General features: G+C 41.8%; 1 protein-coding gene across 1 annotated transcript in view; it reads left to right on the top strand.

The window, feature by feature from the left end:
* The window catches only part of CHN1 (chimerin 1), a 105,099-nt gene that overhangs the window by 61,796 nt on the left and 29,479 nt on the right, over positions 1 to 13,824 (top strand). Inside the window, exon 8 of the mRNA XM_074144803.1 lies at positions 11,391 to 11,468. Within this exon, the coding sequence (XP_074000904.1) occupies positions 11,391 to 11,468 (78 nt within the window). The remainder of the gene's footprint in view (positions 1 to 11,390; positions 11,469 to 13,824) is intronic.

Below are 13,824 nucleotides of genomic sequence, written 5' to 3'. Positions count from 1 at the left end.
TTGATATTCCTCACATCCACACAACTTCTAAGGTAACTACAGGATGATGTGTTTCTAATGGTGAAGTTCATAGTATAATGCTCTTAGACTGTATTGCTTTTTAGTGGGGATTATTACTGCATTTGGTTAGAGCTTAAGCAGTTTGAAACAGTTTGCCTAAGGAACATTAGAGCTAGTATCACAAAGTATAATGTCCTCTATTAAATCTTATTCATATATGTATTTGATTTAGTAAATTTTTTTTTATGATTTCCAATTTGTGTATTAGATTAGTAGCACTTAGAGGCAACCAGCTTTCCCCCTTCCTAAGAAGAGTGGAGGAATACTGTGAAAATAGGAAAGGCTGTATTCACAATTTCCATTTTTGCATGTAATGGTGAAATATTTTAAAAGCTCTATGCTTTATATCATGTATCAAATAGTTTATTGGTTGAAGATTTCTGATGATTTTACATTGCTGGAAATGTCTTGAAGCATTTACCAAAGTTAATGATAGTGAATTTGCATTCAGGCATTTCTGTGAATTGGCTGATGATTAGAGTAACGATGTGTTTAATACGAATGCACAAAAATTGCAGAAAGTATTGCGTGTTGTTACCTCTCACAGAATTTGAAGTGCTCAGTCTCTTAAGTGACAGCTTCTCATTCACTCCAGTCTCCAAATCCTTGCTAGCATTTGTCGCAGCGCTGCAGCCTGGTGCCTGGAAGCTGCCAATCACCTTTGTCACACACTGGAGTTCGCAAGGCAGACTCGCTGCTCAGCAAATTGATAATGCTGAGAGCTTACAGGATAATATATTGGTTTTTTTTATTGGCCTTATGGGTTAATTCTCTTGGGCTATTTTTATTGTTGAAAATCCAAACAACTTCAGTGTTAGAAATCTTGAGCAGTGTCACTTAAAGTGCTAGTTGGTGGTGCTCATGATGGTACAGAATTGCTCTGTAAGATGAGATGAAAAACGTGACTAAGAAAAAAGCAGTTGTGCTGGATTAACAATTTGTTCATCGCCAATGACTTTAAGAAATGGAACCATACCCCAGACTTAGTCTTTCAGCTTCAATGTGCCCTAAATTCAAAATAAAAGCTTCTGTCCAAAGATCATACGCCTCTGAAATCCCGAATGTCAGATCTTTCAGTTACTGATTGGGACCCAGAACTAGTGTATTTCAACTGAAAATAGACATCGACTATATGTTATATTGCAAGAAACCACAGAATTGCTGGGAAAAACAAAAACAAAACAAAAGAAAAAACAACTCAAATTCCCTCCTGTGTACCAGAAGTTGTATAACCTGTCCACATGCCAATGCCTGCCTCTCCCCAAAAAGGTAAAAAAATCTGTGTAGCCCAAATTTATGATGAGGAGTTGCACTGCCATCCCCATTTTGAATCATTCAAAATGATTCTGCTTTCAAATGAAGATGTTATTTAAATTTGTTTCAAAGATGCTGGGTTTGACCATTTGAGACAGTGGTTTCTTGAGTGCCCATCTCAAGTAAGAATTTTTAACAATTATAGCTTCCTCTAGGGAAATGGGTTGCTTCCTACCCTTACATGAAAATTTTCATAGCAGAGGCATTTTAAAATGTTAATTAGGAAACTAAGAGGGAATAAATAGGGAAGATGAACCATGTATGGAAAAGGAGAAATGAGAAAATTGGAACACTGGTCAACAGAATGTAAAACGAGCCTTTTTTGAGAATGTGATCGGGGATTAGAAGATTTTATGGGTGGCAGTAAACTGATAATTTGATAATAACTGATAATTTGACTTTGGGAGCAGAGTATAATGCCACTCTGCTTTCACTCATTGTAGGTTTCAAATCAGTCCTGATTTAAATAGAGATTTATGCAAGGATAGTGGGAGCCTACATGAGAGACTCATTTGAAGGATGATCAGCCTATTTCATTTTCTGAGTCTACCTAATTGCATTGTATAAGATGAATATAGACCTTGACCCACAGCGCCGGTGCACCTATGCCCATGGACACACATGCACCTAGAAGACTGGTAATCGGGGTCTGCAAGGAGTGCTGATGGACCGTGATGACTGATTACACACATTTTGTAATTTTTCTGCAGAGACGTGTTCCATAAGCAGGTATTCACCATTATAAATTTTGCAAGAATGTCCATGTCACAACTCTAGTATTCCTTCAGGTTAAAAATTGTTTTCTCCTTGATTCATGGGGCTGAATTAAGTGATAATTAAGGAAGAATTAGGAGACTTTGCACTCTTAGTCTTATTTACGCTAAATAAGTATGATTATGGACTGGAAGTGTGTTGAAGAAAGAAACTGTGACAGCACATGTATCATAGCAACATAGCTTATTCAGGAAGAAGTGGATGGATTCAAAATAGAGGATGTGCCAAAGGAGCAGGTGTAGTCTGAAATACAAAGAGTGTTTAGAAATTAATGAGCTGCAGTTTTCAATTATATCATACATTGAATTACTCTAAATTGAATTACTGTGTAGAACAAAAAAGGCTAATATTAGATGCATCTGACTGCCAGACAAGACTAATGTGAAATGAATATTATACATCAGGTAAGAAAATATTAATGAGACATAAAAATAAATTTCCACACTGCTTGCCCATGTTCTAGCAGTAGCAAAAGCTCCTATTCCATGAGGAATAAATGCAAAAAAGCCTAATAAATATAATAATAGAAAGACTTTGTGGATTACATGATTGTCACTATCCCTAAGCATATACATTTTGAACTACAAAAAGATAGAGAGGCTCATTGTAAAAACTGCTTTTATCAATATGATTAAGTGAATAAAAGAAGTGTAATTTATTTATTTCATAAAGTTTGGCCACTTCCTTGCTAGGATCCAGATAAGGTTGCTCATCAAAGGGTATAGGTAAACTTTTTGATGTGCCTTCTCTCTTTTTTTTATTTTTATTTTTCCTTTTATTTGAGGAAAATTCTTATAACTGTGGGTCAGATGAGAAATAGACTATCACCAGTCTCTTGTGGTTTCAGAAGATTAGTCTAACAGCCTGTTTTCTCATATGATACTTAAATGTAGTATATTAGTAACAAAGAGCATTTGCCAAGAGAGTAGCATTCGTGCAGCTGCCAATTTGCATTACATTTTGACTGTTATCACTCCTTTAGTGCACATTGTCTTGTGACATTTATAAATGATTTTTAAGGTCTTTTTGGAATACAGCCTGCCTTGATGTGTCACAAGTCAAGAGGCTTTTGCTGGATGGCTCCTCGCTGCAATGAAGGTCAGAACGTCAGCGAGGAGACACGCCACAGACCAGGGAAGGGAAGAAAAGGCGATGCTGTTAGCTGAGATACAAAATGCTGACTAAATGGGAGCGAGATGGAGAAGCTGCTGAGGAGCAGCCTCTGCATGTTGCTGGCCAGCATGAGAGTTGCTCCCTTAGGCAGAGCTCCTTGCTCCATCAACTTTTCGTAGCTGCAGGACAGACCTCTCTAGCCCTGGTTTAGCAACGCGTAATGGTGTAATAGTTAACAAACTATGTGAGGAATCCTCCCAGTCTCTCTGCTTCTGCCTTTCCCGGGAAGAGGAGTACCTGGCACTGGTGGCTGCTTTAACTCACTGTTTAGCTTACCACCTCTGTGGCCCAGGCTCCTGGCAGGAGGAGAGGAAGATAGGATGGATCAAAACCAAAGCTATGAAGGATGGAAGGGTGGATGGAAAGGACTGAAAGCAAAGCTGTAAAGGACAGGCTTCGTCTGGAGGATTTACTGGAGACAAATTCTGGTGTTCCGTGATGCTGCTCTCCTTCCTCATGAACTGTCTTGCACCTTTTGCCTGGGGAACAGTGATGCTGCCAGCCCCCTGAGGCAGGGAGGTGGTATCTTTTGTGCTCTACCAGCTCTTGGTCCCCTTCTGTACTTACTAACTTTGGCTGGGTTGGCCCCATTTTAATGCAGCATGTTTTCCCAAGGAAAGAACAGGGTTGTGGTAACAAGCTGCTGCAATGCAAGGAGACAATTGCTGAGGCTGATACCTCAGCCTGAACTCATGGTCATGGGGAACTGCCTTCCTCAATGCAGTCAGAGTTAAGAGTGAAAAGATGTCGTTTCTTAGCTTTCTGCATAGACGTTATCATGGTATTTGATTGGCATATCCTGCCTCAGTGTCACACAGCTTGGTAGCAGCTCTGCTTTTGTTGAGCAGTCATAGCTTGCCCTTGCGAGCAGGCTGGTAGTCCCTGTCTTTAAGGGAAGGGCTGGAGCAGTTGGTTATTTTATTACCTGGGGCCGTAGGGATGTCCTGTGTTGGTGTCTGTAAGGAAGAGCCCTGTGGCTTTGGCTGGCTCAGGACCAAACCAGGATAAGGCAGGAACCCCGGGAGGGCGGCGGGACTGTGCTGTCTTGTCTACAACATGACCCTGTGAGGAGGTGTATTATTATTTATACAGCATAAATGAAGTCATAGCTATTACTTGTAAAACCCAGCTTAGCACCATTACTGGTTGCAACATCTGCATCCCTGCTGGTGTGAGTTCTTATGTGCCCAGATACACCCCTGTGGTGGTATCTGTACCTATGGAGTGTGAAGGAAGTCCCCAGAATTACCTTCCCTCCTTGAGTGGACACAGCGGGCCAGTTGCTGACCTCGCTAAAAGCTAAGTCACTTGATGTTAGCAAAGTCCTCCAGAAAAAAGGCAGAGCTTCTTACTGCAGGTACTGCACAATTTTTGTTTTATTTTGCTATGGCTAGGTCTGTGGTTATATACCAAAATAGCCCCCTCCCTCAGAAAAGAAATGTGTTGTTTGCCACTGAAAAGTGCCTTGCTTTTGTACCTGTATCCAGAACTGCAAATGTTAATTGTTTTTGTCTTGTCAGTTATTGAAAGAGAGGAATAGTCACAGTGGATGCTTTTTGCCAGTGTGCAGTTTCGACTTGTCATTTCCAAAGGCTCATACTGGTAACTGCCAGGAGCAAATCTACAACCCGTCATGCCACTAGGAGCAAACTAAGCCAGCTGACCTAGATCCGAGTCAGCTGCAGTGACCAGTAGGTTATAAAAGTAAAGCTACAGAAAAACAACTTTTCTGTTGGCTTCCCGAAGATCTCTCTGCTTTTTTATGTGTATGCTCCCTTGTTAATGAAAACAAGGGTACTTCAGGGTATTTCTGGTAAGTACATCAGTGCGAACATAAAATCTTCCCAAATAATGATAGTACACTCTAATTGTATTGCACAATACAGTACCAAATGAACTCACTTTTTATGCAGTAATTTGTAGGAGCAATATTGGGCAACATTTTTTCCATAATTTAAACATTTGTTTAGATTATGTATTTTTTTTAATTTAACAATCATACCTTAACCCAACACTTTGGCTGAATTTGTTTAATTAAGGTTTTAACTAAAAAAATTTTAAAAAACCTTCTTTTTAAATTCTAGATACAAAAATATTCACTGCCTGTTGTGGAAATCACATACACTTTTATCAGAAATAAAAATTCAAAACTATAAATGCAGTAAGTATTTCACTGGGAGGGGTTGAAAGGTCTGATTTAATTAGAATCCAGTGCATTTGGAAAATTTTGTTATAAAAAATAGAACTTTTCTCAGCAGTAAGTTTTCATCATTCAACCATGTCTTAAACCCCAACTCCCCTGTGGGTAACTGCGGACTCAAAGCGGAGTTGTGTGTTGCCTGAGCATCCCAGTATACTTTGAGCATTGTGTGAGCCCGATGTTGTCCATGTGCCAGGTAAATGTGGCTGTGTTGGAATGGCAGCAAGAGGAGTCTTACCCTGGTGGCTGAGACTGTGTGATGGTCCTTCTCATCCAGCTCCTGAAATGTCAGCTTTCAGGTTGAACTTTTCTTTGAACAGCATTCCTACTCTCCGCTCACATCGTCTATCTGTGGGCAGAGTCTCTGCCTGGCATTAGCACGTCTACAAGTGAAGAAAATGAAATGAAAACAGCTTATCACCAATTTTATATAAAAAGTAAAATTTTGGGCTCCCCTCCCCCCCCCTTGGAACAATTCTGTGAAAGATATGACTGGGAAAATTATATTTAGCATGGAACAAGCCTCCACCAAGAACTGCATTGAGGAAACTGGGCTCAGTTTCACAATTTGACTGATTAGCTTTTGAAAATCGTGTACTGAGCCCATAAAATACGCTCATAAAGTGTTCAGGCAAGGAAGGATTTTTCTGAGCCTATACATTTGGCTAAGTTAGCTATACAGTGAAACAGAACACCACAAAATATACAGTGGCTAACCGCATAGCAACCCAAATATCTTGTTTCTTGAGACATGTACAATAGGGCATCATCTCTGATTTTTTTAAAAATGCGTGCAATATAACTGCTGGTTATTATTATTATTAAAATACATTCCTTAGAGGGAAGGGATAATAAGTCTGAAACAATAAAGGCATATTTGGTCATAACAACATGAAAATACCATATGAGAATGAAAAGCCTGCAGTGCATTCCTGAGACTGAGGAAAACATGATACTGTGTTTGAAAGAGGAGCCAGGTGGCCATGAAACTAAACACTCCATCGTTTGGAAATGCACGTGGGCTTCAGCAGGTTTGATCAAGTCTAATCTGGGCATTTTAGGACTTGTTGAGTTTAACCCAACTCTTGAATTCTCTGTCTTGTTGGGGTTTTTTTCTGAAGTGATTTTGGTTTATTACTCGACAAACATGAAATGCATCGATTTGCCTTTTTAGAAAGATAATTTGTCCGATGTTGACTGAATTGTGTGACTGCATTAAACTTACATAATGTATCTTTCAGAGAGTGACTAATTGGAATTTACTGCAAGCCATGGAAGACTTTAAAATCAATTCTGTGGAGTCCTTATAATAAGACTTACTGATTGTGAGATTAGTACTAGAAAATAGGCATACATTATCCAGCTAACACCAAGAGCAACAGTGCTCAAGAAAACAGCTGTTTCTCCTGCACCTTGAAGGACTGCTGCAGGGGGAAGTAAGGAAAGAGGAATCCCAGTAGGACCTAGGCTGAACCATTTTTATAGTTGAGGTTTTAGAACAAATGAGAACACTTGAAATAGCAGATTACAGTCTTTTTCTTTTCCCCTTCCCTTCCCTTCCCTTCCCTTCCCTTCCCTTCCCTTCCCTTCCCTTCCCTTCCCTTCCCTTCCCTTCCCTTCCCTTCCCTTCCCTTCCCTTCCCTTCCCTTCCCTTCCCTTCCCTTCCCTTCCCTTCCCTTCCCTTCCCTTCCCTTTCCTTTCCTTTCCTTTCCTTTCCTTTCCTCTCCTCCATAAGTACAATGTACAACCTCCAAACAGATGTCTTGGTTTAAAGGTTGTCACGTTACTGGGTTTGGGTTTTGTTCATTTAAGTCACTAAATAGTACAGGGCCAAGAGGCTGCTCTGGTTGTGTGCTTTGCTGAGAGGTTGCTCAGCTATGACTTCCAGTCATACCATTTTCTGTTCACCTCAACCCTATGAAATCATGTCCTTAAATTAAATTTTAAAAAGACAGCCGTGCAGTTTACTTCCTTCTGGAGTCTGCACAGAATATTGCTCCCTACATATGCAATGATTGCAAATGTCTGTCACAAACAATTAATAAAAAGTAAAATCCCACTTAGAAGGTGGGAGAAAATTTTCCTCATCGGATTTCTACCTCTTTTTCATCTAGTGTGTAGCAGACAGTATCTAATAATTGTCCCTGCTAAGGATGACTTCAGACAGAGCAAGCGATAGAGATAACTGTTGGAAAATGAAAGGGCTATGGAGAGGAGACACTGTTGGTGGGTGGAAGTGCAGGAGCCACGGGTGGAGAGCAGACACTGAATCAAGAGCTGGCCAAGAGCATAAGAAAAAGAGCAGGACCTGCAGGCTGGGAATAGAGGCAGCATAGAGTGCCTGGAGCAGGAGAGCATGTCGGGAGAGAACAGCTTCCTGCAGGATTCAAGTTGAACCCCCAGGTCTGTGACTTCACACCTGGAGGTGTTCAAGGCGAGGTTGGATGGGGCTTTGAGTAACCTGGTCTAGTGGGAGGTGTTCCTGCCCAGGGCAGGGGGTTGGAACTAGATGATCTTTAAGGTCACTTCCAACCCAAACCATTCTGTGATTCTATGAATGAGTGTTATGCCTTACAGTATTATGTCATCTGAAAGCAGTTGTATGGGTTTTAATTGCAACACTACTTTATGTTGGGGAAATAATGTAAGAAATAGATAACAAATATATATTGTTCATATTTTTTCAGTTGGTAGCTTTATATCTTTAACTTTCTTTCAGTCAAGGTTTCTGGTGTGCACATATAGCACATGTGACGGGCTGTAAGTGTAGGTGAACCTACAGTATTCCTATATTTGTAAACAGCAGAAAATGCTTTGCACTGAACAATGGGAAGCTGATTTATGTAAAACCAATAAGCAGTCTGAGTTAGATTACTGTAACACCAAGTAATGTCAGAATTAAAATTCATAATCTTCTAACTACTTTCCAGATTATAATGGGTTTTCATAATTACAGCCATGAGATAGGACCTTTCCCTGTTGGGTAGTTTTGCTTACCTTTTTATTGGTATTCTTAAGATCTAATTTTCCAGAATCCAGAGATCGGTTTCTACTAACGTGACTCTGAAGTGCAATTGAAAATAAATCAGTTCTTCAGAATTAGGAAAAAGGAAGCTGACAATTAAGGAATAACTATGTCAAAAACCAAATATGGGTTCTACCAATGATTGAAAGGAAAATTCAGGATGCTTTGTCTTGCTTCTTAAGTGGAATTATGCAAAATAACAGGGGTTGATTCAGATAGTAAATGTACTCTTGAAAATCACTGGGTTATTTATTTCCAACAAATTCAATTTTCAGAATTTATTTCCTAATATGAAGTTTTGGTGATTTGTTTTCTCCCTTGGAAAGAGGAATTTTGGGTTCCAGGGAAGCATGTAACAAACCTACGTTTCCCAAATTCCACAATTTGTTTCTTGAGCCTGTTGTCACTTGAAGCTGTTTGGAGATGGTGACTCCTGTGGGATGGGTTTAGATCCACTGTTTTCCATGGGGACTTTTATCTGATGTAGTCCTTGGGAATGAAACCGTAAAGTGGCTTTAGCTAGAAAGGAAGAAAAGAATGAGCTTGAAAGCTTGTCTGCTTCCTCCTCCCCTGAGTCCCTGCTATTTGCTCACTTCACATAGATGAGGTTTTGCCAGCTCTAACTCCTCACCTCCTTTTTCTTGGTCTCCTATTGCCATGGAGTGTTACACTTCATGAGAAGGACATTTATTCACCTACAGCAGAAGAGCAGTTAAAAGCAAGACAGGCAGATGGAGGTGGAGGTTGGAAAAGTATTTCTCAACAGGATGGATCCACCAGCCTCCCGTCTGTATTGAAACTGGGAACTGAGCCAGATACCCCTAAGGCCCCTGTATGAGCCATTAATGCCTGACAGCTTCATCCTGTATAATCTATAGCCAGTGTTTCGATTATTAGCTATTAACTTGCATTACAGATTAGTGGCTGGTGAAGTGCATATGTTGATCCTTAATCTCTGCAACCTGACCCTATGCTGAAGCCCAGCTGATTTTTAAAACCTGTAGAGAGGGTTCTGGTGGCCATGCAAGGGAACACAGGAGGGGGTCAGGGCGAGCATTACTCTCGGCTGCGTTGGCAGGATTGAGCTGTGTGGTAACGCTGTGATCCAGCTGCAAAACACACACCAATTCCACCCAGAAGACTGCGACAAACTGTGCTTGTCTTTGGTTGTTACTGAGTCATGAGAGTTAAAAATACCTTTGCTGCAGAAGGGAGAGCGGTTGTGGTTCTGCAGCCTGTGGCGAGGGAAGGGAGGGCTGTGCTCTGGCTGGCAGCGCAGGCAGGACGTGCACAAGGAAAGGTCCTCTTGTGCCCTAAATGCCGGGATGGCGGTCAGCCCCACGGTGTAAATCACTGCCATAGTAAGTCAGAATAAAGGTCCATTTTTGCAGACTCTGACAAGGACTGTTCACAAATGCTTGGAGAGCACTAGGAGAAAAAGGGCAGGAGTTGAGTGGCCATCATGGTGTCCCCTCCCAGCCATTAGCATGCAGCTGAAGAGAGCCGCCCCGAGCTGGGCTGCCCAGGTGAGCAGCTCTGGGTGGATAAGGCATGGTCTTCCCTGGTCCTTTGGGAGCCCATCACACTTTGTCTCTGCTGCATCCTGTGGCAACGTGTTAATGATGCTGGTGTGAAATACTGTTTCCTTTGGCTTGTGTGAGGGGTAGTGAGGACAACATTGTCCTGAGCATGTTTCGTTGTCAGTCGCATCAGGCCAAGCAGGAGGTTTCAGTCTGATTTAAGACTATGTGTCATTCACCTTCTGTTAATGTTCATAAATCCCTAATGAGAGGCACCACAGCAATTCAGGGTTTAGGTCTTTGGTGGAAGGGGTGGCGTGGTGAACTTTTGGTAGCGCTTGCGTTCACATCACTACTAGAAGGGGCTGATACATGATGCGAGTTTGACAAGCTTCTTTTTATATGAAAGGCACTGAAAAATGTAATTTTAAAGGAAGAGCATCAACGGTTGCGTTAACTCCTTACCTCCCGGCACCGAACCCGTGTCAGACAGGGGGGATCGGGAACAGCCGCTTTCTGTCGCGTCCCCCGGGGCTGCTGTTCGCTGTGCGCACCTGAGGATGCCCCGACACCCCCCGAAGGGTCGAAGAGATGCCATTTTGTAGCGGTGCGTGACTCATCCCTGGCTGACAGCCCTCCCGCTGCTACCTCTCCGGGAGCCAGCCGGGGAGGGGGAGCGCCGCCGCCCGCCTCGACGGGGCGTCATTGGCTGCGGCCACCGGGGTGGGGGGGATCCGCGGAGCCGCCCCCGGCCGGCCCCCGCCCCGGGGGCGGTGCCGGTGCCGCTCCCGCTCGGCGCTGAGCGGCGTCGCCCCGGGCAGCGGGGCGGGAGGAGGGCGCTGAGGCGCGCAGCCCCGCCGCCGGGCGCTGATGGAGGGAGAGGCTGCGGGCTGCTCCCCCGCTCGCCGCACATGCCCGGCCCGGTTGTCGCCCGCCGGCAGGCCTGAGCCCCCCAGCCCGGCTGGAAGGGGAGCCCGCCTCGCTGAGTTAGCCCCGCGGTGAACGAGTGCCCTGCCATGGGCACGCCGCCCTCCCGAGCAGTTTAGGTTCCCGAAATGGTCCTTTTAGGTTTTTCAAACCGAGTCTGATACACACAAGGGCGCGGATCGGTCCGGCGGGGCGGCTGTTCCTCCTTCCCGTCAGCTCCAAAATGCCATCCAAAGAGTCCTGGTCAGGGCACAAAGCGAATAGGTCTGCGGTGCACAACTCGAAGCAGGAGAGCCGTCAACAAGATTTATTGATAGCAGCCTTGGGGATGAAACTGGGTTCTCAGAAGTCATCTGTGACAATCTGGCAACCTCTTAAACTCTTTGCTTATTCACAGTTGACATCGCTTGTCAGAAGAGCAACGCTGAAAGAAAATGAGCACGTTCCAAAATACGAGAAGATTCATAACTTCAAGGTAAGACATTATGCTACTTAGTTCTTTTTAAGGCGCAGGGGTGATAGTTTTTATTTTAAAATGGGTCTGCTATTGCAAAGAAATAATATATATGCAGACTATGACTTTTTGGGAACTTAAATGCTTCGATTAAATCTCATTGCTGGTTAAATCAATTAGACATCTTTAGAACATATCAATAGAAGAACAAGGATTTTGTTGTTTACTGCTTGTGTGCATGTATTTGCTTCAATAATACTTGCCATATCGAGGTTAACTCTTTTATTTAGAATTGGTTTATGCCAAGAGGTGAGAAAAACTGGCAAAGTTTTCTTCCAATTCTAATGAATGTTGTTCAGTTCTACTTGTAATAATATGATGCTGAAAAATCGTCTAGATCTGTGATTAGAGGATTAAACTGATCTTATCTCAGTTTGTCGCTGGTAAATAGCTTTGGAGGTAAGAAGCATGTTCTACTGCATCTGGATTGAGCAGATGGTCTGCATTTCCCTTAGTTTCTGGCTTTTCTCCTGTATTAATAAAGTGAGTGTGTTGAAAGCAGCATGGCTTTTACCATGGGGCTATTTGAGCTGCTGGCATTAGCAACTACCTTGTGTTTTTATAAAATTTACTTAGTCTTTTATGTAGCTTCTAATTATTGTTTTAATTATTTTAAATAAATGGTGCTTTTTGGTAAGAGGTACACACGTCAATACAACATATGCATGTTTTGTGTCTGTATCTGTAATAGATGTCCAGTAAGGATTTAGTAAATTAACCTTTTGGTGATCAAATGCATTGCATAGTAGGCAGTCTGTATTTGTAAGATTAAGTGAATTGATGTTATACTGAATTCCTGTAGATGATGGTACAAACTTCATGTATAGTACCTGAAGTCCAGATTTTGTCTTTAATGTGAGGGGTTTTTACCCCCGTTTAGCTTTTGCTTTTATTTCTTTTATGAGAAGGGGAAATCAGTAATATAAGATTGTCATCTAATAATATAAGCATCTGATAATTGTCTCTTATTTTCAGTTTTGATTTCCATCACATGCATGTGCGTGTGTGAACATACACATGCGTGCACATATGTATATTTACCTATCATCCATCAGATTTTATTTAAACTGCCTTCTGGCTTTTGAGTTCAGATAATCACTAAAATTGGAAACTTTGTATGATCAGTATGTTTTGTTTGACTTGAGTTCTTCAATAAGGCACAATTTTGAAAACCATATACAAAACGTTACATAAAAGAGTGTGTAATGGTATTAAATAATGGTATAAAATAATCCTGCTGGCTGTCACTTAAATGCAGAGCATTTTTTCACAGGCTCCTGAGGTGTCCTACAGATCTGAAATGTCTTGCAGCTTTTATTTTTTCCTTAGAGTTTGAAGACAATTCTTGCAGATAACAATTTTGCATGTACTACAGTGTATGTAGGATAATACGTATTTAATTTTGTGCACATCTGTATTCCTTTTCTGTTGCTTCCTATTCTGTTACTTTCCTTTAACAGCCTGAAACACATCTGTTTTGAAATAATCTGGTAACCTGATTTTCATTCGTTTGGGTTTGTTTATTTGTTTTTCTTTCAGAAACTGTTTCTGGAAAGTTTGAAAGCTGTGAGTTTTCCAGTCTTTTTTCAAAAACAAACTGTGTGTCTGATCCAAGGTCATAGGTACAGCATAAACTTCCCCCACAGATTGTTTTCTTTATAATAGTTGCGCTGTAGTTCCTTTATACATAGAGTTGCTAGAAAAATGTACCTTGAGATGTAACTCTTTTCTGAAGTCAGTGAAATGGAGTCACCTTACACAGATAACTGTTGCTATGAAAAAGTAGAAGAGAAAAAAACCCTTACCCCATGAAGGGTGCACGGCAACCAACCTACCCGTTGAAGGAATGCTGCTGGTGTTCATGAGCTCTAAATGCAGCCACTGTCCCATTTTCCAAAAATTAACCATAAGCTCTTTATAATTATTGCATTATGGATCTGAAATGAATGGCCATCCTTGGCTCATGCACTTCTCTCCTTTATCATCCCTTGCATCTGTCAAATTTTTCTTCTCACATGTGCAGACGTCATCATTTAAAATGTCTACAGAAGTCTCCTAGGTTGCCTGCCAAGCAGCAAATGTTCCACCCATGTGGGAAGGAAGGAAATGTCAGTCCCAGAGTCTTCAAGCTAGACTTTTGAAACAAAACAAGAAAAAAAGGCCAGAAATGAAATAAATGTATATAGTTCAGCTAATCAACAATGACTGCTGTCCCCAGAGGCTCCACCAGCAAAAAGGAGGATGCACACTGCTCTGTACCTCTGCAGCTAATCTTCTCTTCCTTATACAGGCACAAGGCAGCAGATAGGGACCGATA

This window comes from Numenius arquata, chromosome 3 (assembly GCF_964106895.1).
Source record: "Numenius arquata chromosome 3, bNumArq3.hap1.1, whole genome shotgun sequence".
NCBI lineage: Eukaryota > Metazoa > Chordata > Aves > Charadriiformes > Scolopacidae > Numenius > Numenius arquata.
This window is presented reverse-complemented; position numbering and strand designations above follow the sequence as displayed.